This window comes from Chanodichthys erythropterus, chromosome 5, assembly GCF_024489055.1.
Source record: "Chanodichthys erythropterus isolate Z2021 chromosome 5, ASM2448905v1, whole genome shotgun sequence".
NCBI lineage: Eukaryota > Metazoa > Chordata > Actinopteri > Cypriniformes > Xenocyprididae > Chanodichthys > Chanodichthys erythropterus.
The window spans coordinates 22,930,023-22,954,318 of NC_090225.1; the positions used below are offsets into that span (position 1 = coordinate 22,930,023).

At 36.1% G+C, this 24,296-nt stretch overlaps 1 protein-coding gene across 4 annotated transcripts in view; it reads left to right on the plus strand.

The window, feature by feature from the left end:
* The first annotated feature begins 10,590 nt into the window (after nucleotides 1-10,590).
* psme4a (proteasome activator subunit 4a) overlaps nucleotides 10,591-24,296 on the plus strand; it is a 29,787-nt gene continuing 16,081 nt past the window's right edge. For 2 of the 4 annotated variants that reach the window (XM_067386602.1, XM_067386601.1), the window contains exons 1-19: nucleotides 10,591-11,073; nucleotides 13,224-13,364; nucleotides 13,671-13,787; nucleotides 14,106-14,162; nucleotides 15,807-15,851; nucleotides 17,223-17,372; nucleotides 17,945-18,008; nucleotides 18,105-18,179; nucleotides 18,353-18,475; nucleotides 18,577-18,669; nucleotides 20,574-20,839; nucleotides 20,989-21,175; nucleotides 21,491-21,580; nucleotides 21,667-21,731; nucleotides 21,818-21,968; nucleotides 22,222-22,320; nucleotides 22,416-22,485; nucleotides 22,568-22,635; nucleotides 23,451-23,666. In XM_067386602.1, the coding sequence (XP_067242703.1) occupies nucleotides 10,823-11,073; nucleotides 13,224-13,364; nucleotides 13,671-13,787; nucleotides 14,106-14,162; nucleotides 15,807-15,851; nucleotides 17,223-17,372; nucleotides 17,945-18,008; nucleotides 18,105-18,179; nucleotides 18,353-18,475; nucleotides 18,577-18,669; nucleotides 20,574-20,839; nucleotides 20,989-21,175; nucleotides 21,491-21,580; nucleotides 21,667-21,731; nucleotides 21,818-21,968; nucleotides 22,222-22,320; nucleotides 22,416-22,485; nucleotides 22,568-22,635; nucleotides 23,451-23,666 (2,328 nt within the window). In that variant the 5' untranslated portion in view covers nucleotides 10,591-10,822. The remainder of the gene's footprint in view (nucleotides 11,074-13,223; nucleotides 13,365-13,670; nucleotides 13,788-14,105; nucleotides 14,163-15,806; nucleotides 15,852-17,222; nucleotides 17,373-17,944; nucleotides 18,009-18,104; nucleotides 18,180-18,352; nucleotides 18,476-18,576; nucleotides 18,670-20,573; nucleotides 20,840-20,988; nucleotides 21,176-21,490; nucleotides 21,581-21,666; nucleotides 21,732-21,817; nucleotides 21,969-22,221; nucleotides 22,321-22,415; nucleotides 22,486-22,567; nucleotides 22,636-23,450; nucleotides 23,667-24,296) is intronic. The other 2 variants (XM_067386604.1, XM_067386603.1) reach the window with 1 other exon arrangement.

Below are 24,296 nucleotides of genomic sequence, written 5' to 3' on the forward strand. Positions count from 1 at the left end.
AGCACCAGTTTCATTGTCCTAAAGGGTTTTTGTTTAAATGCCTGAAAAAAAAGTGTATATTCTTTGGTACCAGAGATTGTATATAGAGTGCCTCAGAGATGACGCATTTTTGTAGGTAAAACCCGGTTCTTCCGGTTCCAGCGCCATCAAGTCTATGAATGGGTTTTTGCTAAATCGCCTGAAATAAGGTCTGTGGTTAACAAAGCCTCTAAATACTTTCACGTTTTGATCTATGATACAAAACACACCCGTTATAACCCACTTGTGATTTTTTAACTTTTACTGTGTCTTAAAATCGGCGGTTGCTAACAAATTGCTAAAAGGGACTAGGCCTATTTCCTTTGGCAGGGACTTTAGACGTCATCATTAAAAACGGGACATTTGGACAGCATTTCTCATGAAAAAGTGGATAAGTATTCATACACAGCGCATATCATAATCAGTGAGCATGTTTGTATATCAAAATCTATAAATGTTGTGTTCACTTGTAAAAATTATCTTGATAGACAAAACGTGTCATAACCCTTTGTTAAACACAGAGCTTATTTTCTGCGATTTTCCAAAAGTCTATGGGAAAAATGCATAGGCTTTCAATCGAGGGAACCCGTGCGCCGCTAACTTCCGCGTTGGCCTACAAAAATGCGTCATCCCTGGGGCAAAGAATATACACTAACAAGAAGCGACAGTCAACAGAACGTTCCAGCAACAGCCCTGCGTTTCCGCCATTTTGGGGTGAAAGCGAGTCGGCAGCTATGGTCGGCAGCCCACTAGTTTCTATGGCAATATCAGTTGCTTTGTTAAAAAAAACGTACATCAAAGCTGAAATCCTTAAAATTCTTTAAAAGGTTTATAAACTGAATTATTACCAACATATGAAATTAAATTAAGGACATGCATCAGGAAAATTGGGAATGTTGGACAGTAAATATATGAATAACAGCTTGATTTTGCAGTGTTGTCTAATGTCCGTTAAACCAAAAGTGGGAATTATGCGATAATGGACACAGCAATGCATCATCTATTATAAGATCATTGTTTGTGATCCATTAAAACGTACAATATAGCCTATTTCAATTTAGACCTAGATATTATTACTATTACTCCACTGGGTCTAAAATATATTGTTCGCTGCAAACATGATGATCTTAACTTTATTAATTATTAATTTACTGTTAATAAATGTGTCAAGTTGCATAAAATGGAAATACTCAATAAAGTAAGCTAACTACGTTATGGTTGGATTCCACAACTGGTAAAATAAAACATATATAAGACAATACAACATTTACTGTGGGAGCCATACAATTTACTGGTGACTTAATTTAAAAAACTGTTCTATTGCGCTTCTGATTTGGCAGTGAAATTCTCAGATTTTGGGTGTGTAAGGTGTGAGGGATTCTATGGTCCAGTTAGTATTTTCACCCCATAATGGCGGCCACGCCAAAGTATCAGAGTGTCGCCTCTTGGGTTTTAAAGCAGAACTAAGTAACTTTTTTTACCTTCATAAATAGTTTTCTAAGTCGTTACGATGGTTAATTGACTTGTAGTAGTGTGTTTGAGGCGAGCACTAACCCCCTCTGGCAGATCTACCAGAATACAGCACTTGCAAGTTGAGCTGCTGCACCGACCCGAAACAATCTCGCCTCATGTTCACGTTCACGCGAGAGTGACAAAATGCTTTACGGTAATTCAATAACAAAGTATATATTATGACTTTACAAGACAATTTCGAAAATTACCCACCTCCATCGTGTGTACTGTATTTGCAAGTTACCCACCTCCTCTTTCTTGTACTTTATTTGCAAAACTACTGCGCTGGTGAGCGTTGTAGTCGTAGTCGTTGTAGTCCAGAGCTGCGCTTGGAGTATTTACGACAGTGTGATTCACTGAAGGAAACTGTAGGGGGAGCTTCGCAAATCTTACTGAGTTCCGCTTTAAACTCTTTGATTATAGGGAGATTAGAGGGTCTGTATCTCTTACCATTGGAGAAAGCGTAACGGCTAACTTAATCACGTGCTCACCTCTCACCCTATCGTGTAATGGCAGTGACATCAGTTGCAACATTCCCTAGTCTGCCTTCTCTTAAAAAAATACATTTTTATCAAGCTTAAATCTACATAGTTCCCAACGAAAGTATTGTTTAGTGTAAAACATGCTGAAGATTGGCAAACAGGCTAATTAAATGTAATTAATTAATTAAATTAAAAATTAAAAATTAAAATTAATTAAATTAAATGATTAGCTATTTCCCACAAAAGCTGTTTAATCAGCAGAGTGAAGCCTCTCATCCATTGACATCCATCCAAAAAACAGCCTCTGGTCTCCTTCCCTGCATACCGCCAGAGGAGGAGCGTTAGCATTAGCCGTTACGCTTTTTTTGGCTAGAGGTTGCAGGCTGCCTTCCAGTGGCTTTGGTGGTACAGCTTTCAGAAAACTTCCATCTTACAAATTGTAATTACGAGCTCTGAGGACATGAAGGCTCCAATGCTCCAGTGGAGATGTTGTCACCATCATGTGACCATGGTGTAGCTAGTTTATAGCCTATGTATGTTTAGCTTCGTTCTTCTGGTACTGGTACTTCTGATTGGAAATTCCTAAAAATTTGTGTTCATTTGTGAAGATTATCATGATGAACAAACCCATCATAATTTCTGCAATATTCCAAAAGCCAATGGAAAAATCTTACTGGGTTTTTGTCTAGGGAACCAGGGTGATGTTAACTTCTGGGTTGGCCTACAAAAATATGTCATCAGCAACAGTGTATGCTGCCGGTTAAGTCGTTGAGCTCCATTTGGATGTGGACACAGACATGGGCTGCATCTGAAATTCCATACTACCACCCTACTATATAGTAGGTGAAACGTGACAAAATAAGTATGTCCGAATTCACAGTACTTATGAAAGAGTAGATAAAACGTATTCAGATGACCAACTACTTCCAACGAGATTCTAAATTGCTCGTACGATGGACACTTTACTATCCCATGAGGCCACGGGAGAAGATTTGTGAATGGCAGTGAAGTGACGCAACTGACGCTGGTATGTCACATAATAATGACAACATAGCGAATATAGTGTGTCCAGATTATTTTCATATTACACACATTCATTCTATACAGATTAGTTGTCATGACGTAATTACTTATTCAATATATGTACCTACTCAAGAGATTTGGATGATCTCCTGGCCCTTTATTAAAGGTGCCCTAGAATTAAATATTGAATTTATCTTGGCATAGTTGAATAACAAGAGTTCAGTACATGGAAAAGATTACATTTGTTTAAAAGACCTCCGAAGAACAGGCGAACCTCAACATAACACCGACTGTTACGTAACAGTTGGGATCATTAATATGTACGCCCCAATATTTGCATATGCCAGCCCATGATCAAGCCAATAGACAAGGGCAGAACATCTGGATGTGCACAGCTGAATCATCAGACTAGGTAAGCAAGCAAGAACAATAGTGAAAAATGGCAGATGGAGCAACAATAACTGAAATGATCCATGATATCATGATATTTTTAGTGATATTTATGAATTGTCTTTCTAAATGTTTCGTTAGCATGTTGCTAATGCATGCATGATGAACATCTTGTAAAGATCCATTTTGAGGGTTATATTAGCTGTGTAAACTGTGTTTATGCTGTTCAAGGCAAGCGCGAGCTCCGGGGGAGCACGAGAATTAAAGGGGTCGCAACTTATATATCGGTGCATAGTTAATGATGCCCCAAAATAGGCAGTTAAAAAAATGAATTAAAAAAATTCTATGGTGTATTTTGAGCTGAAACTTCACAGACACATTCAGGGGACACCTTAGACTTATATTACATCTTTTAAAAAGAAGTTCTAGGGCACCTTTAAGTGTAAGTAATACTGTATCTTTAAATACATTACATATTTACACACAATAATACATAATTATGTAATAATTACACTGACTGTTGCATCAACAATATGATGATATTCTAGCAATGATTTCCAACATTCACTTTTTTTTCTTTCTTTTTTTTCCTGAAAACCAACCAGGGTTTTTAGTGGCAGTAGGGGGTGACAAACGGACAGCATTACTTTCTGAACATGTGAAATCATGTTTGATGCCAAAATATTACAATGATATCCAATGACTCCAAACAAAGAGCACTGTTGTGCAAACATCCCACAACTGCATATGAGAACCTTGTTGAAAATGTTTAATTTTCGATGAAATGACAAAAGCCAGGCATTATGCAGCTACATCCTTTCCCATGGATTACATTGTATTTGCAGGCGCTGGGCATTTGTAAACGTCATCACAAATTTTGATCCCCTTCTGCTTACATTTTAAAGGTTTAAAGTCTTTTGTGATCTCCAGCAGACACAAGTCTGCTTTGAAACACAAACTGACATTTGGGACTTGCAGCTGGTTTACAGCCGAAGCCAAGATACCATTGATATGTTGTAAATGCGGTGAGGCCGAAGAGACATAAATATGTGCATTTTAACAAGCCAGCAACTGGCTTTAAGAGATAAACAAGTTAAAAGACTACTGTCATTTCCAACTACTGCTGTTAAAACCAAAAGAGGAGGAACCATGCCAGGATCTTAAAGTATGCCAGTCTTCAAAAGTAAAAGTCTCTAACAGTAACTGGGTTCCCTCATGGACCATAAGTGAAACATTACCAGGTTCATTTCCAGAAACAACAGTTCTTTTACAAAGCAACTTCCACCATATGGTAGAAATTATTAGTTGTGTTTTAAATCTTTCTTCTTCCACACGTCACTTAAATGTATGTCAATTCTGTAACTCTAAATTGGTTCACTCAGTTTGCAGCTTTTTAAAAGGGATAGTTCACCCAAAAATGAAAATTCTGTATTTCTTTCTTCTGCTGAACACAATTGGTAAACATTAAGGTAAATTCTTCTTTAGTTGGACTTGACTGTGAAATTTCTCAGTCACTGACATTAAGTTAGCAAGCGCTGTCAACCAAAAAGTATAAATGTTAACAAGCCCAGCACCACAGGCACCCATAACATGTCAGAGCCAGTTTTACATGGAAACAGAAACAATGAAATGTTCACGAGTTTCTGCACGGGAACAGATACTGCCAGATGAAGATACGATGGCTGAATAATTTACAATTATTAAACACAGCTCAATAACAACAGTGCAAAAACAATGAATTTAATTGAGTGAGTCCTCTGTTGCCATCTAATGGTTATAATGGTAATTTTGTCATTATACTCAATAATATAGTTCTTTTCACAGGTTTCGCTTTTGCATTCATACAAACCCGACTCCAAAAAAGTTGGGACACTGTACAAATTGTGAATAAAAAAGGAATGCAATAATTTACAAATCTCATAAACTTATATTTTATTCACAATAGAATATAGATGACATATCAAATGTTGAAAGTGAGACATTTTTAAATATTATGCCAAATATTGGCTCATTTTGGATTTCATGAGAGCTACACATTCCAAAAAAGTTGGGACAGGTAGCAATAAGAGGCCAGAAAAGTTAAATGTACAGATAAGGAACAGCTGGAGGACCAATTTGCAACTTATTCGGTCAATTGGCAACATGATTGGGTATAAAAAGAGCCTCTCAGAGTGGCAGTGTCTATCAGAAGTCAAGATGGGCAGAGGATCACCAATTCCCCCAATTCTGCGGTGAAAAATAATGGAGCAATAGTTCAAAGGTTTGAAGTTATCATCATCTACAGTGCATAATATCATCCAAAGATTCAGACAATCTCTGTGCGTAAGGGTCAAGGCTGAAAAACATACTGGATGTTCGGGCCCTTAGACGGCACTGCATCACATACAGGAATGCTACTGTAATGGAAATCACAACATGGGCTCAGGAATACTTCCAGAAAACATTGTCGGTGAACACAATCCACCGTGCCATTCGCCGTTGGCGGCTAAAACTCTGTAGGTCAAAAAAGAAGCCATATCTAAACATGATCCAGAAGTGCAAGTGTTTTCTGTGGGCCAAGGCTCATTTAAAATGGACTGTGGCAAAGTGGAAAACTGTTCTGTGGTCAGACGAATCAAAATTTGAAGTTCTTTTTGGAAAACTGGGACGCCATGTCATTCGGACTAAAGAGGACAAGGACAACCCAAGTTGTTATCAGCGCTCAGTTCAGAAGCCTGCATCTCTGATGGTATGGGGTTGCATGAGTGCGTGTGGCATGGGCAGCTTACACATCTGGAAAGGCACCATCAATGCTGAAAGGTATATCCAAGTTCTAGAACAACATATGCTCCCATCCAGATGTCTCTTTCAGGGAAGACCTTGCATTTTCCAACATGACAATGCCAGACCACATACTGCATCAATTACAAGATCATGGCCACGTAGAAGAAGGATCCAGGTACTGAAATGGCCAGCCTGCAGTCCAGATCTTTCACCCATAGAAAACATTTGTTGCATCATAAAGAGGAAGATGCGACAAAGAAGACCTAAGACAGTTGAACAACTAGAAGCCTGTATTAGACAAGAATGAGACAACATTCCTATTCCTAAACTTGAGCAACTTGTCTCCTCAGTCCCCAGATGTTTGCAGACTGTTATAAAAAGAAGAGGGGATGCCACACAGTGGTAAACATGGCCTTGTCCCAACTTTTCTGAGATGTGTTGATGCCATGAAATTTAAAATCAACTTATTTTTCCCTTAAAATGATACATTTTCTCAGTTTAAACATTTGATATGTCATCTATGTTGTATTCTGAATAAAATATTGAAATTTGAAACTTCCACATCATTGCATCCTGTTTTTATTCACAATTTGTACAGTGTCCCAACTTTTTTGGAATCAGGTTTGTATTTAGACATAATAAAAAAATCACTATTATAACATGACAATCACATTTTGTCAATGTTTATCACTTCATTTGTACTTAGTGGGTATTAGTTTTGACAACCGTGCCACATTATGATTAATGTGAAACCTAAAAATTGTGTTATAAAAAGGAGGCTAGCAGTAATCATAATCGTTTATTTCAAGTAAGTATGCTTAATGTGCATTAAGTATTATTGTTTAACCTTTCATTTCTCTGTATGTGTGTTTTAGCGTATTCTCCATCATGGGTATGTTTTGATGTAAGCCACATGGTCTTATACCTCTTGAACCCCATTAATTGCTGCTTGCTGTAATATTTATTTATTATTTATTAATTTATTTGTTAGTAGACACGTAATAAGCTGTATAATTATCACAAAAAGAGCAAAATGACCCCCGGGACACCGCAGCTGTACTGTACCTTATTCCTTACATGCTTTATATAGCTATTTGCATACAATGATGGATGATGGATGGTTGTGTCTAATAGCCAATTATAACTGATTAATTGTCCACAGCCATGTCTTATTGGCTCTGGATCTGTTTTCCAAGCCTGTAGTTTCTCTGATACGGCTGTCATTAAATACAGCTGTCAGATGATATATTCTCACTTCTGGTCCCCCTTGGCTTCTGTCTGCAATGCGATGTAGGACTGTGAAAAGTTTTGATATGCAGAAAATATCACTACATTGTGCTACCATTGAAGGAATTTTCTAATTATTTTGCAGAAACCATCTTTCAAATCATATAAGCCAACTTCCTCATTAAAGGGCAATTTTTAAAGGCTGAAAGGGTGTTTCATTACAATGTTTAGTTACAAAAGTATGGGTAAATATTGTGTCTATGCTTGACATTGCTGGTTGTGTTTCAGTTTACCGTCAGAAATATTTGCTTGTCTGCTCGAAGGGTTCAGAGAGCTGCTCAAACAGCACAGGTCGGAGTGGGAAGGGTGACTTTTAGTGTTCTGGCTAATCACAAGTGAATGTGAAAACATAAAGTAGTTTCCATTAGACTGGCTCGGAAGTTCAGTATCCTGGGAGGCAAGAGAAAAAAAAAGAAAGGCTTTCAGCTCCTCAACATAAACCAGCACCTTTATGACACAGGCACTTGTGACTGTTTGAGTTAACAGCTGAAAGCTTTGCCTTAGCTTTCTCGGTTACATAAAGCATGAGAGTTTATCTTTGACATTCAGGTTTGTACATGGATAAGGGTGCCTAAATGTCTTGTACTGACTCCACTCACCCATTGACCTTATCAGGTTCACAATCAGTACAGCCAAGTTATAATTCTAATAATGAATCAATGGAGCAGGTCATGCTCTGTGGAAAGAACAGAAGTCCACAGATGCTCATAAATGAATACTCCTAAGGTGTGGCATGCCAAATCCCTCATTTTTCCAGAACTTAATGATTCTCCAACTGTTGTGGGCATGTGTCTTCACAGCACAGGAGCCAGACCTCCTACTGTGCCTAAACCACAGTTTTATATACGGCCTGCTGCTAGACACAATTTTGTGAGCGCCCTCACCACTAACCCAACCCCCCAACTGTCTGGTGTTATAAAGCATTTAAGCATTAAATATTGTTGGCGATAGATAGATAGATAGATAGATAGATAGATAGATAGATAGATAGATAGATAGATAGATGATAGATAGATAGATAGATAGATAGATAGATAGATAGATAGATAGATAGATAGATAGATAGATAGATAGATAGATAGATAGATAGATAGATAGATAGATAGATAGATAGATAGATAGATAGATAGATAGATAGATAGATGAAACAAAACTGCACTCATGTACAACTGTCAAGGGAAATAACTAGTAAATTGCTTGAATATGATACAGATGCAAGTATATCATCTGTACAATGGCGTCCTCTACTGGAAAATATTTCATAGTACCTATATTATATAGGTTAATGTGTTACATGACTTATGAATGAAAAATAAAATATATAAATTTCATTTAAATAGAATATAAAAATATTAGTTAGAGACTACTAATTTTTACGTTTTATATATTTTCTGGTACAGTCAATTACTGTGATAAAATGGACACACTGGTTTTTGTCAACTCCTCTCTTTTTGACTTCCACAAATGTCATTCCTCTTCTAGAGTGTCTTTGTGATGAAAACAAATCTGCTGAATTTTATAGCTACTGTAGATCTCGATGTACTGACAAGTCACATGTGCACAGGTCACATGTCCTTTCATAAACCCGCTGACGTTTAGAGGGGCTTTTTTGAGACCCTCTTGTTTACAGATCTCATGGACTAAGCTCTTGAGTAATCACACTTTAGCGCAGATGTCACTAAATATATCTGCTCATAATGGCTGAGCAATCGTGACAGAGTAATCTAGTGATCCTGCTTATTTACGTGGCTATAATTGGCTGACACAGAATCATAAATAGATTTCCACAACAAAAAAAAAAAAAAAGAGAGAGAGAAAAACATAGGCTATGTTCTTGTGTAAAAACGCTGTGTATTTACTTTAATAATCGAGAGGCTAATGTACTACTATGGTAAATGTTTGAGCCTTAAAGGATTAGTTCATTTTTAAATTAAAAAAAATCCTAATAATGTACTCACCCCCATGTCAACCAAGATGTTCATGTCTTTCTTTCTTCAGTCGAAAAGAAATTAAGGACATTCCAGGATTTTTCTCCTTATAGTGGACTTCACTGGTCTCCAGATGGTCAAAATTACAGTTTCAGTGCAGCTTCAAAGCGTTCTACACGATCCCAGACAAGACGAGGAATAAGGGTCTTATCTAGAAAAACCATCACTAATTTTCTAAAAAAATATATATATATAGCCTATGTTTTAACCATAAATGCTCATCTTGAAGTAGATCTCTTCTTCTTCTTCTCTATTAGAATTCAGGCAGTGTAGACGATACTAAGTGTATTACTGCCCTCCAGAGGTCAAAGTTTGAACTAATTGTTAAATACTTGCACTAGCATATTGTATATGAAAATTTAGTTCAAACTTTGACCTGTGGAGGGCAGTAATACACTTAGCAGTGTCTAATAGAGAAGAAGAAGAGAGCTAGTTCAAGATGAGCATTTATGGTTAAAATGTATAAAAAAAATATATATATATTTTTAAGAAAATGAGCAATGGTTTCTCTAGATAAGACCTTTATTCCTCGTCTGGGATCGCGTAGAACGCTGCACTGAAACTGTAATTTTGACCTTCAACCATTTGGGCTCCATTGAAGTCCACTATATGGAGAATGTTTACATCAAGAACCTTAATTTCTTTCCAACTGAAGAAAGAGTGACATGAACATCTTGTATGTCATGGGGGTGAGTAAATTATCAGGAAATTTTAATTTGAAAGTGAACTAATCCTTTAACATAATTGACCAATGTTTTTGGAAGGACACCAAGTCCCGTCAGCATAACCTCATTAATATACATGAGCAAAGCATTCCCATTGGAAGGATGCAATGCGATGTCAACATAACCTTATTGCGATTATAACAAGTCCTACGTACAAGAAATATGTGGAAATAAGGTAATAATTAATAGCCAATATGATGTTTTTTTAAAGGTTATCTAGTAACGTCGGAATGGCACACAAGTATTCATGGACTTCGCCTTTGCCATAGTAAAATTCATTCACCGGTCACAAGTGACAGTAAACTGATCTTGGATCTGTTATTTTGGAAACAATTAGGTGGAAGTGACGCAAGCTGAGGAGGGTGGAGTTGCGGCATGTGTGTTTGGTTGGTTACAGCTGAATGGAAACGGATACATGGAGCGCTCGTATAGAAATACGATGCATGACAGCAAGCTCTGCTTAAAAGAAGTCATCATTATCCTAGAGAGTTCAGAAACGACACGAGCGATGACAGTGCGCGTCTTCCAACAAGAAAATACCACGGCTGTATTGTGGTTTTGACATTTATAATAGTTGTATAATTTGTAATACTTCTATCTCAGAAGCTCATCACTGTTTGGAATATTTTTGTTCATGACTGTCTCTAATATAATCGAAGTGGAGGAACCACGTTTGGGGGACTGTAATATGAAAAAAGAAGCATCCGAATTATTAGGGTTTGATCCGCAAAAAGATATTGTTTACAACGAACTTCTGCCTTACAAGGACAAACTAGACGAAGAGTCCAATGAAACTTTGGCACAGATAAAAGGAAACCTCGGCCGAGCCGTCCAACTCAGAGAGATATGGCCAGGTGTCTTGTTTTGGACGAGGAAACTTTCCACGTAAGTATTTTGGAGGAATTAGTTCGTCAAACATTTTCCAGGACTCATCCTCATAGTTTTATCTGCCAACGAAATTAAATTATGGGGTTGTTCCTAGAATGTCTGAATCATAAATACATTCCCTTTATCTTATTATCATGGAAAACGGGAAAAGTGATGTTCTGTAGGCAGCTGTATTTACAGTTACGGGAACACCTTTGTATTTAGGAGGATAAAGCACACTAAGGTTAAACAAACAAACTCCCTTGCGTTTTAAATAGAGTGCGCGCTGACTGCTGATGCGCATGCGTAGTCAACTTCACTTGCGTCATTGTTCAAACTGGAAGGGCGTTTAATTTGATCACGTTGCGAAATTATAACTGCGTATAGGATAAAATACTTCATTACCTTGAGTTGTTTAGGTTTAAGTTATTTTTTTAACGATAACCCATTGATAAATACAATAAGCTTTAGCAACAACGTTATGTTTTGGTGTTAAAAGGTGTTTATTATCAAATGCCATTGCAGTGAAGGTAAGGAAATGGCCGGTGTTCAACAAGCCATATTTTGTCAGTGATTGCAAAATGACTTGTTGGTCATGTTTTTGCCACTCAGTGCTATTTTAAGAGCACAACAAGCACAAACCGTCACTGATGTCAGACTGCGTGTGACTATGAGATGCAATACTTAAGTGTAAACAGTAAACATGCTGAGAAATATTGTCCTCCGTGTCATCCAAGCCATTTGAGTAAGCCAAGACATCATATTCTTTCTCACTAAATCTATTCATGGATCTCCAGATTGTCTGTCTATTTAGTATGCCCAGAATGCATGCTATGTCCATGTTTTTGGAGTTGTCACAGGGTCAGTAGTCGTGTCCCAAATTGTACACTATGTACATATACTGTATCATTTACTCTGTATCATTTTATAAGGTTATTTTGTCATTCATCATCGGAGTTTGATCATCTCCCCTCCCCCTCCGCTACGTAATTAAAGCTGCGACAGTGCATGAAGTGTCCAACACTATTTTTTACAGTCTATGGTCCAACATGACAAATTGTTTTGTTTTTTTGTTGTTGTTTGTTTTTTTTTTTGCTATATGAACATGTTATATGTGTATGTGTGTATTTATGTATTTATGTATGTATATAATATAATTTATATATATATATATATATATATATATATATATATATATATATAAATTATATTTATTATTATTATTATTTTTTTTGTTTTTTTTTTTTACTGTGGTCCTGAAAGATTTAGAAAACTATATACTTACTTTTATGCAGAGTACAAACAAAAAAGCTGTTAAAACTGTTTCTTTAATACATTTAAGATTTTGTGAAATGGCAAGGCCTTTTATTTTTTATTATTTAGATATTATTTATTTTTATTTTTTGTTATATATATATATATATATATATATATATATATTTTATAAGTACACCCTTTGCAGTTTTTGTTGTAATTGTTGTTCAAGCATTCATAATAAAAAATAAATAGTGTCCAACCTTCTACACTTAGTTTTTCTGGGTATTTAAAGTGCACATTTTCTTTTTGCAATTTCAAGTGTGAACACACTATTATAGACGTTACACACGTTATAGAATAGTGCATATATTTACGTGAATTGGGACACACATAGTGTTTGTGTAAAGAGTTGTCTCCATGTGCACTTAAGTGTTTAGGACATGACTGTCTTTATCACTGCCAGTCCAGAAAGCATCCCAACAAAGCCCTCTTGGCAAGGCATTGGCATTGCCGGCCAAAGCAGAGATACTATAGTATTCAGGTCTGACCTAGATTATCCGATTGTGTCAGGTCAGCCATGAGTCCACTTCCTTTTCATTGGAAATTGAGCTTTGATAGCTTGACCTAAATCTGTGACTTACTTTGGTATCACATGTTGCTTTTATGTTCACATTTCAACATGGAGCAATTGAAAATGCACCCAAAAGGAATCCTTTAGGGCAATTTAAATTTAGATTTTATGCATAGATGCATAGACGCTGTCTATTCTAAAACTGATAATAACCACCAATCTGTTTCATATCATAAAACTTACCATCATAACTGCTAATATCAGAGGGAGACACAATGCAGTTTGAATAAAGTGTTACTTTTTAATACTAAACACCCCACAATTCTTTCTTTTCCTTCAGGTACATGCGATTATATGGAAGGAAGTTCAGCAAAGAGGACCATGTGCTTTTCGTCAAGCTGCTGTACGAGCTGGTCACCATCCCCAAACTGGAGATCAGTATGATGCAGAGCTTCGCCCGTCTCCTCATCACCCTGCTGAAGTAAGATTGACTTTGTTCATGCACTCATGACCATGACATCAACACAGGAGGCACAGAGATTGTCACTAGTGTGGGGTATTTTTTATTCCAGTGAAAATTAGAATAGCTAATTGGGGCCATCTTGTAACTGTAGCTTCAGGGGACTGAAGTATTAATTTAATGGTGAAACGTAATAATCGATTTGTCACCTAATGCACATATCCCTTACAGATTTGTAATCAGAACAGCTCTTGAGATTTGAATATCCACCCACACCTATGACCTGTGTGAAGAAAATCATCTTGTTTAAATGGTTTTGTCTTCCAGGAAGAAGGAGTTGCTTTCAAGAGAGGACTTGGAATTGCCATGGCGACCCCTGTATGAGTTGCAGGACAGGATCCTGTACTCAAAGACCGAGCACCTCGGCCTGAACTGGTTTCCCAGGTACGTGCATATCCCATCAGAGACATTATAAAAAGTGGATTAAAGCAGCAATAACTTAATCTCAACATTTGAAAATCTTGGTTATTTTGTTTTGTCACTTTTGCCAAATACTTGCTTCTCTATTCAGTAAAACAGACAATAAATGTGCTTAAATAGTTACCCTAATAACTTCCATCCCAGCTTTGTTTTTGATATCTGTCACAGGGAATTTGCACACATCTTAGAACTGGTGCTGATGTTGAGCATCTCATAAAAATGTTGTCTTAGTAAACAGGAAGTGCTGAGTGTGCCTGTCTTTTTATCTCCTCTCATGTTCAGTTCTCTGCGGCCACGCTCTTCCTCTAAACACATACTCGTTAAACTTGCACAGAGGTGGTAAGGACCATGTTACTTTATGTTAATATTGAAAGGTGCACTCATTAATTTCACTGGCTCTTATTTTGTCCCAGTGGTCTTTGACTTTATACTCACTTTGTTTGACTTTAAATCTGTTGCTGTGGATGCATGACATTTTTGCTGGTGCACAATAACAATGTCTGTTTGTTTTTTTTGTTCCTTGTTGGTCATCAATGTATATTCTCCATCTCATGCTATACACATTAATGAGATGGATGTTTTTTGATTTAAAAATTATAATTGCTCAGTTGTCATCTTGTGGAACTAGATGACAACTGAGCAATTGTACTTTGAGCTGTTCACATCCTTTACTTTTTGGAAAGGTTTGTTTAAATACTCTGTATGCCAAAATGGTTCCATGTCTGACTTATATTTTTAGATATGTTGTAACTATCCTGTATTATTAAGATATTATTGATGGTAAAAATATAGATAATACCAAACAGAAAAAAAAAATATAGATATCTTATCTTTTACAGCCAAAGCAGCTGCTATTTCCACTGTGTTTATATAACATCATAATGGTCAAGTAAGCTTTTATGTAATTTAATTCTGAAATCTGTGTAAAGAAAACATAATATTAATAATAATATACTTGCGTGTGTGTATATATATATATACACACACACACACAATTATTTAAAATAATTACACTATTATATAATTATTTATTTATTTAAAACAAATATTTAAAATAAAACTCTAAATAAAAATTATTATAATATTATTAAAAATATTAATATTATATATATGATTACTGAGTGCACCTTTACCAAATGAGATGCATGTCACATTGCACAAAAAAAAAGAAAATACTGACATCCAGACACAGGCTGTTGGACTCGCACTGTGAAAACCAAAGCTGTGCTGCTTTCACACCATTCAGTAACACTGTTGCTCTCAATTGGAATGCCCAAGCCAACACACGGTATTGTACATTGTTTCTGAGTGCTGAGCTTGTTTGTAGCTTCTGTTTTCCCCCATGCTCTTTAATGCAGACATCTGATACTCCAGTATCCTTGTTGGCTCCCACTACACAGGCTGCAGCAGTGAATCTCTACTGAGGATCACATTCTTTCCTCTGTATAAGTCCAGAGGTGAAAGATTACTTTGGCCCATTTCAAAACAAAGGTTGTCAGGTTCAGAGGCCCTGTCTGGGTGTTACATACCTGCAATTTTTTCGTGACACTCACAGGCTTGTTTACATTTGTTTAGCTGTGTGATTTTTATGGTGCATGTGTTTGATGGGTTTTATGCAAGTGGTGAATTTGATTTGATGTATTGGTATTGAAGAACAGGATTTCATGAAGTAACCCCTCCATTTTAGATGCTCAGGATAAGGGAGTTGATAAAACTTTAAAATAGCTTTGCTGACCAGCTTCAAAGCAGTATATAGGTCACAGATGGACAATCAGTCCAATAAAAACTCTACTTCCCAAAAGTTCTTCTACCACTATACTCATCCCTTCCTTTTTGGGTTTATAGCAAGAGTCTGAGGAGAGTTTTTGTAATGCATGAATGGGTCTAACAAAACAGTGTGTTGGTCTTGTTTATTGTTTGCATGGGATTCATTTGGTGATGTATCAAGTGTTGGTCACCTTCAAGTTTCTTTTTCATTTGCAGCTCAGTGGAAGCAGTTCTGAAGGCCTTAATCAAGAGCTGCAGGCCGTAAGTACTTTCTTACATATCTCTCTTCTAGGGGTGTAACGATACCCTCATGTCATGATTCAATACATATCATGATACTGAACTCACGATACGATATTATTGAGAATTCAAAGACATATTTTAAAAGGTTAACAAAAAATTAACTCTTGATTAAAATGCTAAATTTGATATTACATTGGGGGTGGAAATGAATAGGCTTGAACTTGGTGCTGGTAACCCAATGCACTGGACAATGGTGACCCTAGAATAAAAATATTTTTAGATTTTTTTTTTTTTTTTTTTTTTTTTAGATGAATATTGTTGCACTCTGTCACTGACTAGATATATTTAAAATACTGTAGGCCACTTTTTATTGGTAACATAAGACATTTGGCATTATCAGGACCCACACATATTCCCCATTGCATTATTATACATTATATAGTAGTTGAAAGTAGTACTGACACTAAAACTCTGTATTTTTCTTTCATTGTATATATATATATATATATATATATATATATATATATATATATATATATATATATATATATATATATATATATATATATATATATATATATATATATAATATATAATATATATATAATATATATATAAGATAAGATGTGTCCAACCTATACAAAGGTGTGTCCAAACATTTGTCTGTACATAAACACTGTGCTCAGTTTCTTCCTGGGCATTTAATCCTGTTTCATGCTATTTTAATTTGGCTTTGTGAGGGTTTCCTGTCTCTGAGAGACTGAAGTGTCCCAGGATCAATGCAATCCATTCCTCAGCAGGAGGTCAAAAAGGACATCCTATCCTTTAACAGCAGACTATTAAAATTAGGATAAAACTGTTCAATACTGAAAGATCTTTTTTAATACATTATAAGTGAAATAGAAAGAGACAGACCGTATGATTGCCTGGTTTCTACTTTAAAAAACAGTGACACAAAAGCGACTCTATTAAGTTATCTAGGGTGAGGTGAGGCTCCATGTTCTGAGCTCTTCTTGGCTCATCTGGGATTACAGAAAAGGTTGTCATGTGCCCGGTCAGTGAAGTCCATACTTTTAGCTTGTACAGATAACGTACTGTTTGCAGATTGCTCATGAATGAGCCAGTAGATGTCAGGGTTCTTGATGTGGCTTAGAACGACGGACTGTAATCCTTTTACAAAAGCACATTAACTGGTTATCCAGTTAATAACTGTATGCAGTACAAGTACACTTTACCATGACATTTAGGTACTTTTAAATTCATATTTAAATCTTTTTTTAAATCACAAAGGTTTAGTATTGTTATATGTATGCATAACACTTGAGGTCAGACATCAGCAACAACAACATTTCAATCATTCTCTGTCTGTCTGTGTTTGTATGCATGCAGTTATTTTCCAGAATCAGCAACACAGGAGATGCTGGATGAGTGGAAACCTCTGATGTGCCCTTTTGATGTGACCATGCAAAAGGCGATGGGATATTTTGAGCTCTTCCTGCCTACCACTCTTCCCCCAGAGCTGCATGATAAGGGCTTTAAGTGAGCACTGCCTGAACCTTATTATAACACACTTTGAGTCCTTGCACAGTCAGTCCTATTAGTCTTTCTGCAAGACTTTCATTATAGAGAAGATTATTTTAGCACACACACACACACACACTACTATTCAAAGGTTTGGGGTCAGTAAGATTTTTTATATTTTGGAAACAAGTCTCTAATGTGCACCGAAGCTACATTTATTTAATCACAAGTATAGTAACAGTAATATTGTAAAATATTATTATAATTTAAAATATTTTTTCCTATTTTAATAAGTAATTTATTTATATGATGACAGCTGAATTTTTTCACAATTATTTTTTTTACATTTTCCAGTATTCATTTCTTTAAAGAAAATAATACTGACCCCAAACTTTTAAATGGTAGTGTATATGTTGCAGAATGGACCATGAGAGATGAATGAACACCGATTGTTATTTTTTGTATGAAATTTAATATTTTGAAAGTCATACGTGCAAACTAGAATGTAAAGTCAAAGAATTTAAATTGTATATTTAAATATTGTATATTATGTAACTGTCACATAACCAATACTAATACTTTTTCTTCAGGCTTTGGTTTGATGAGTTGATAAGCCTGTGGGTGTCGGTACAGAACCTTCCAAGCTGGGAAGTGGTCAGTATGATTGTCTTTGTCTTTTTCTCTGGGGATTTCTGTTCACAACCTCAGTAATTCATTACATTAGTGTTAACCCCATTTCATCTGTTCCAGAATCTTGTCAGTCTTTTTGCACGACTGGCAAATGACAACATTGGTTACATAGATTGGGACCCTTATATACCAACGGTGAGATGGTCACTTTTCTTCCATCGTAGAAAGATATTGCTCCAAAATTTTAGTCAGCTCTCTGTTTTCAGTAACAGGTTTCTTGTTTAAATTATGTTTTTTATGTAAGCCATTAAATCCAGAGCTAGTTCAATGTTTCTGCTTATACAGTTTTGTATTCTGTCTGTTTTCAGATCTTCACTAGGACCTTGAGGAGTCTTAATCTTCCTGTAGGATCCAGTCAGATGCTGGTTTCCAGATATCTGACAAATGCCTATGACATCGGTCACGTGGTCGTTTGGATTTCTGCTTTGCTGGTCAGTGTAAAATAAAGGAACCTTCCTCTGAAAATATGCCATTGGAAAACCATCAAGTTATGACGTAATAAATTTGCTTTATATTTAATAATGTGTTTTAGGGAGGACCCAGCAAACAGACCCAGACCCAGCTCAGTGGCCTTTTCAACAGCATCGCCTCATTTTTCCACCCTTCTAACCACGGCCGTTGGCTCGTAAGTTACTGCTTGAGATTTTGGATTCAGATATTTATGCGTAATTTCTACTTTATTATGAATAAATTTTAAGTCAATTTAAAAAATTGAAAATTAAAAATTAAAAATAATATATAAAGTATAAATAATGATATAATAATATTTACATGTATAAACAAATTGAAAATAAAAATAAACAAATCCCCTGGATTATCCAGACATTACCACATTTTTTGTTTTGTTAAATTTCCATTGAAAACAAAGAGCAAAATGAACAAGGTCTTCAGGTTGCTATCCAGATTTTAATCCCAGAATGCTTTAGAAGAGCCTGCAGCTGTGTCCATTTCAAACATAGTGCTGCTATCAACAATACATGCCATTCTTTTTCTAGAAGCATCTCCTCATAGATTAGGACAGCTCATCTTTCCAGGGATGTGTGTTTGCTTTGTCTGAGGGAGGCATCTAGTTGTCACAGTAAACCCTGCGAAAGCTTTGTCCTTTTATTGTTGTCACATAGTTGCCATATTACTTTGGCTTCCCCTTTCAGCCTGCTGTTGATGGGATGTTCACTTTGTAGAACATCTAATTTGGTTTCAGAAGCTTACAGAAAGTGTTCTTTCTTTGATGCAAATGAATTGTGTGAAATGTGTTCAGCATCACAGTATACAAAACACTATGGCAGGATAGAATGCTCACTTGTTGAAATGGGAATCTGAAGTTGAAAGTTAACATCCATCCCTTTGATCAAATGGCAGTTAAAGTTTTTTTTTTTTTTTTTTTGCCAAAATGCTCAGTAGATCGGACTTTACCATTCACAAATCCATGTTTGCTTTACTTATTTTAGGCACCAATGACACCTATTACAGACCCATTACAGATGTGGGTGCTGGATGGGTCTTAAAGGTCTTTAAATGATACCAGACGAGGAATAAGGGTCTTATCTACCGAAACGATTGGCCATTTTTGGAAAAAAAGTAAATGTATATGCTTTATAAAAACAAACGATTGCCTTCCAAGTGCTTCCGCCAAAACTGCACTTTTGTATTCTTTAAAAAGTTTATTCTGTATGCTGCTTATGCTGCTTCTATTTGCAGAACAAATGCAGCGCCAGTTCCATTTTTTTCCGTTTAATATCGTTTAAAGCCCTTTGAAGCTGCACTGAAACTATAATGACCTTCAACCGTTTAGAGGCCATTGAAGTCCACTTTAAGGAGAATAATCCTGCGTGTTACGCAGCACGTTTGAGCTTCCAGAAGAAGTTTTTTCTTGTGCATCAAAACGGTTCAGTTGAGCTTCTGTTTGTGTTCAGTGATCAATGTTTATATGTGAATAAAAGAAGATCTGTTAATCGTATAAAGACACTGAGAACATTTGGACTGCCATATAACTGCTAAATAAACTTTTATATATAAGTTTATATATAATATTTCCATATAACTTTAATTTATCAGATTATTATTATTATTATTATTATTGTTCGGATTATCATTTTAACAAATGAGCAGTCTATCCTGCCATGAGTGGTGTGAAGTGGCGAGTATGATAGTCCATTTGAAGGGATAGTCCACTCAAACCTTTGTTCTGCTGTACACAAAGGAAGATATTTGGAAGAATGTTTGTAACCAAGAATTACACAGAATACACAAAAAATGTAACACAGAATTTTCATTTTTGGGTGAACTATCCCTTTAAGTTTGTTCATTCAGTCAGTTTTTTTTCCAGTTGTAATGATATCATTATGGTCAGAGCTCCATTTCCCCTCTTTTTCCCCAATAATTTCCTTCCTCCTCCCTTTCACTGTAATGAAAAAAATAATAATGATAATTTTGGATGTAAATATAAGTTCCATAATCAGTTCTATTCAAAATATTTATTTATTATTAAATAAATAACTGTATTATTTGTTTTGCTCCGTCCTTTCCCAGATGAAACTCATGAAGCTCCTTCAGCGTTTACCTGCTAGCGTTGTGAAACGTCTGCATCGAGAACGTTACCGGACGCCAACGTGGCTGACCCCTGTTCCCGAAAGCCACCTTCTCAGTGAGCAGGACATCACAGACTTTGTGGAGAGTATGAAGCAGCCCGTCCTGCTTTCTATGTTTAGCAAAACTGGCAGTCTGGATGCTGCCCAGGCCCTGCAAAACCTTGCCCTGCTCAGACCTGAGTTGGTCATTCCACCAGTGCTGGAGAAGTATGTGTGTGTGTTTGTTTAAAGCACATGCTAATGTATTTTGAGTGAACTTACAATAACATTACATTACATTAAGACCACATAAATTGATGATGAGTGGATGGTGTGCTTGAGCATTATCACATAAAAGCATTTTTTTCTCATTTAAGGACATATCCCGCCATGGAGACCCTCACTGAGCCTCACCAGCTGACCGCCACTTTAAGCTGTATGATCAGTGTGGCAAGGACCCTTGTGGCCGGGGGCCAGAGGTTTCCAGAGGGCCCCACACACATGCTGCCTCTCCTCATGAGGGCTCTCCCAGGGATCGACCCCAATGACTTCAGCAAGTGTATGGTGAGAGTCTGTTCAAGACAGTGTTGCTATTGTTAACTAAAACTAAGTTGAACCATTAAATTATTAAATTTATTAAGACTAAAAATAAGTAGAATATAAATGAATTTGCAATAAATAAATGAGAAAAAAAGCACATAAAATTACCAACCAGGCACTACTTAAGTTTCAAGTGTTGTGCAGGGATAACATCAAAACCTGGAAGACTAATTCGCCCCTTGGGCAGTTTGTTGTAGAACGTCTAGACTTTTTTGTTTTCTTATTGCTGGTCTTGTGGAGGTTTGTATGTTTTCAAATATTTGTTTTTGTTTTTTTCAGATAACATTCCAGTTAATAGCAACTTGTGTTACTCTTGTGCCATTGGTGGACTGTTCTGCTGCTGTTCAGACAAGAAATGACCTCACACAGGTGATCCTGTCCTCCTGTCCTTAGATTATTTGTATGTGTCATAGTTCATGTGGGACTCAGACTTTTCTTTGATTTTCTTTGTGCAGGTGGAAAAAGAGTTGTGTTCAGCCTCTGCAGAGTTTGAGGATTTTGTTCTTCAATTTATTGATAGGTACAGAACTCAGAGTACCATATGAATACTGTACATGTGGTTTTCTTTCTGTATCTTCATTCGCCCTCTCATGTTTGTGTATTTAGGTGTTTTGCACTGATTGACACCAGTACTCTGGAACAGACCCGGGAGGAGGTGGAGACAGAGAAAATGACTCATCTAGAGAGTCTGTTGGAGCTGGGCCTGTCCTCCACATTCTACACTATCTTCACACAATGTTCCATGGAATTATTCAAGGTCAATACAATACACTACCATTCAATTTTTTCCGGATTCTTCGATGAGTAGAACATTCACAAAAGCAACATTTATTTAAAACAGTAAAGACATTTATAATGATGCAAATTCTTTCACTTTTGATGTGTCAATTTAATGTGTCCAAACAGAATCTTACAGACAGAAAAACTATTATAGACCCCAAGCTTTTGAACGGAAGTGTATTTCCATTTCCATGTGATGATACCTGAACATATTTCCTTCATTTTCACAGGTGGCCCTTGAAAAAGTCTTCAACTTCGCCAGTACAAACGTTTTTGAGACTCATGTTGCTGGACGGATGGTGGCAGACATGTGCCGAGCTGCAACCAAGGTCAGTGCCCTGAGCTCAACTCGCAGACATCCACAGCTGCCAGCATTTATCAAAACGTTTATCTGACTATTTCAAATTATTTTTCTCCTATTTAGACTCACCCAGCAGAGGCTCTGAAGCTCTTTTTGCCTCACTGCTGTAATGCCATATTACAAATCTCATCCAGTAAGCACCTAATGTGTTAATGTCAGTATATGTATTGCTACGTGTGTTGTAAGTTTCCTGTTAACATACCATGTGTTCTCAGATGAAGAGGTATTAAACGAAGAGGAGCTGGATAAAGAACTGATGTGGAACCTCCAGCTGTTATCTGAGGTCAGTCACTGGATTTTACTCATAAATAACTAGCTGAGTAAATTTAGATATTTCTAGTTAGAGATTTCTAGATTAAGATTTTAGCATATCTATTTTAAAAAATATAGAAATATAAAATTAGTTGAAATTTATATCTAGAAATCCAACTCTAGAATATAGAAATCTAAACTTAAAATTTAAAGAAACTTCAAAACTTTGGGGTCGGTAAGATTATTTTATTGTTTTTAAAAGATGTCTCTTGTGCTTACCAAGGCTGCATTTATCTGATCAATTAAGTAAAAACAGTAATATTGTGTAATATTATTAACATTTAAAAGAACTGGTTCTGTTTTAGTATTATTTATTATTCCTGTGATGCAAAGCTGAATTTACGGCATCATTACTCCAGTCTTCAGTGTTACATGATTCTTCAGATAATTTAATATGCTGATTTGCTGCTTAAGAAACATTAATTATTACTATCAGTGTATTTTGACCATGACTTTTTTTCAGGATTATTTGATGAATGGAACAGCATTTATTTGAAATAGAAATCTTTTGTAACATTATAAATGTCTTTACTGTCACTTTTGATAATTTTAATGCATCCTTGCAAAATAAAAAAATAAAAAATCTCGCTGACACAACTTGGGGTAGTGCATATCTATACTTGAAGAAATAAAACTCCTAAAAATCTAGAAATCAAACTCTAATTAGAAATCTATATCTAGAAATTTAGAACTCTTGAAATCTGAAAAACAGAACAGAAAAACCTATTGCTATAAACATATCTAGACAGAGATCTATAAGGTCACAGTCCTTGTTTCTGTCTGTAGGTGACCCGTGTGGATGGCGATCAACTGTTACTCTACAGGTCTCAGCTAGTGCAGATTCTTCAGTTGACTCTGCACCTGAAATGTAAGCAGGGCTACAGTCTGGCTTGTAAGCTGCTTTATCACATCCTGCGGTCCACATCCCTCCTCTATCCCAGAGAGTACTGCAGCCTGCCTGGCGGTGTCCAGCAGCACACTGACACATACCTTCCAATCAAGGTCAGCCTCAAGCGGAAAACGAGACCACTGATTTAGCCACTAACCCTCTCATAGTGACAGATCTCAGCACTGCTTAGAATAAAATCTGAAATATGATACTGTAATCCTGAAGAACCCACAGAGTACATTTTAAAAATTGTTGACAGTAAGAGTATAGACCATTTGGCATTTGTGGAAAGCATACAGGTAACTTAAATTTGTTTGATGAAAAATTAATAGTTGAGTTGACATCTCTGACTTTGGTATCTTGGTATATCTAAACTGAGTTAAACTTTTTTTTCAGGAGAAACAGCAGGAGATTTAAGCAAGCTTCCATTGCTCCCAATTTACAATAATAGAAGTGATTTCTGGTGTCAAATGTGCCAAATGTTATATTTTAGGGTTAACGTTAGTAAATATGAATATTCTATAAAATATCCTAATATTATTATTAAGTATAGTAATAAAAAATTACAGTAGGGGGACTAAATAATGCCTGAATGTATATTTAAAAATTCCAAAATGTGTAAATTACCATTCACAACAACAGAGTGAATGGGAAGTCCCCACTAGGATGTTTCTGTGTTGCTCCTGTAACCAGGCATTACTTTCATCCTATCAAATATCTCTGAAGAGAAGATGAGATGATTG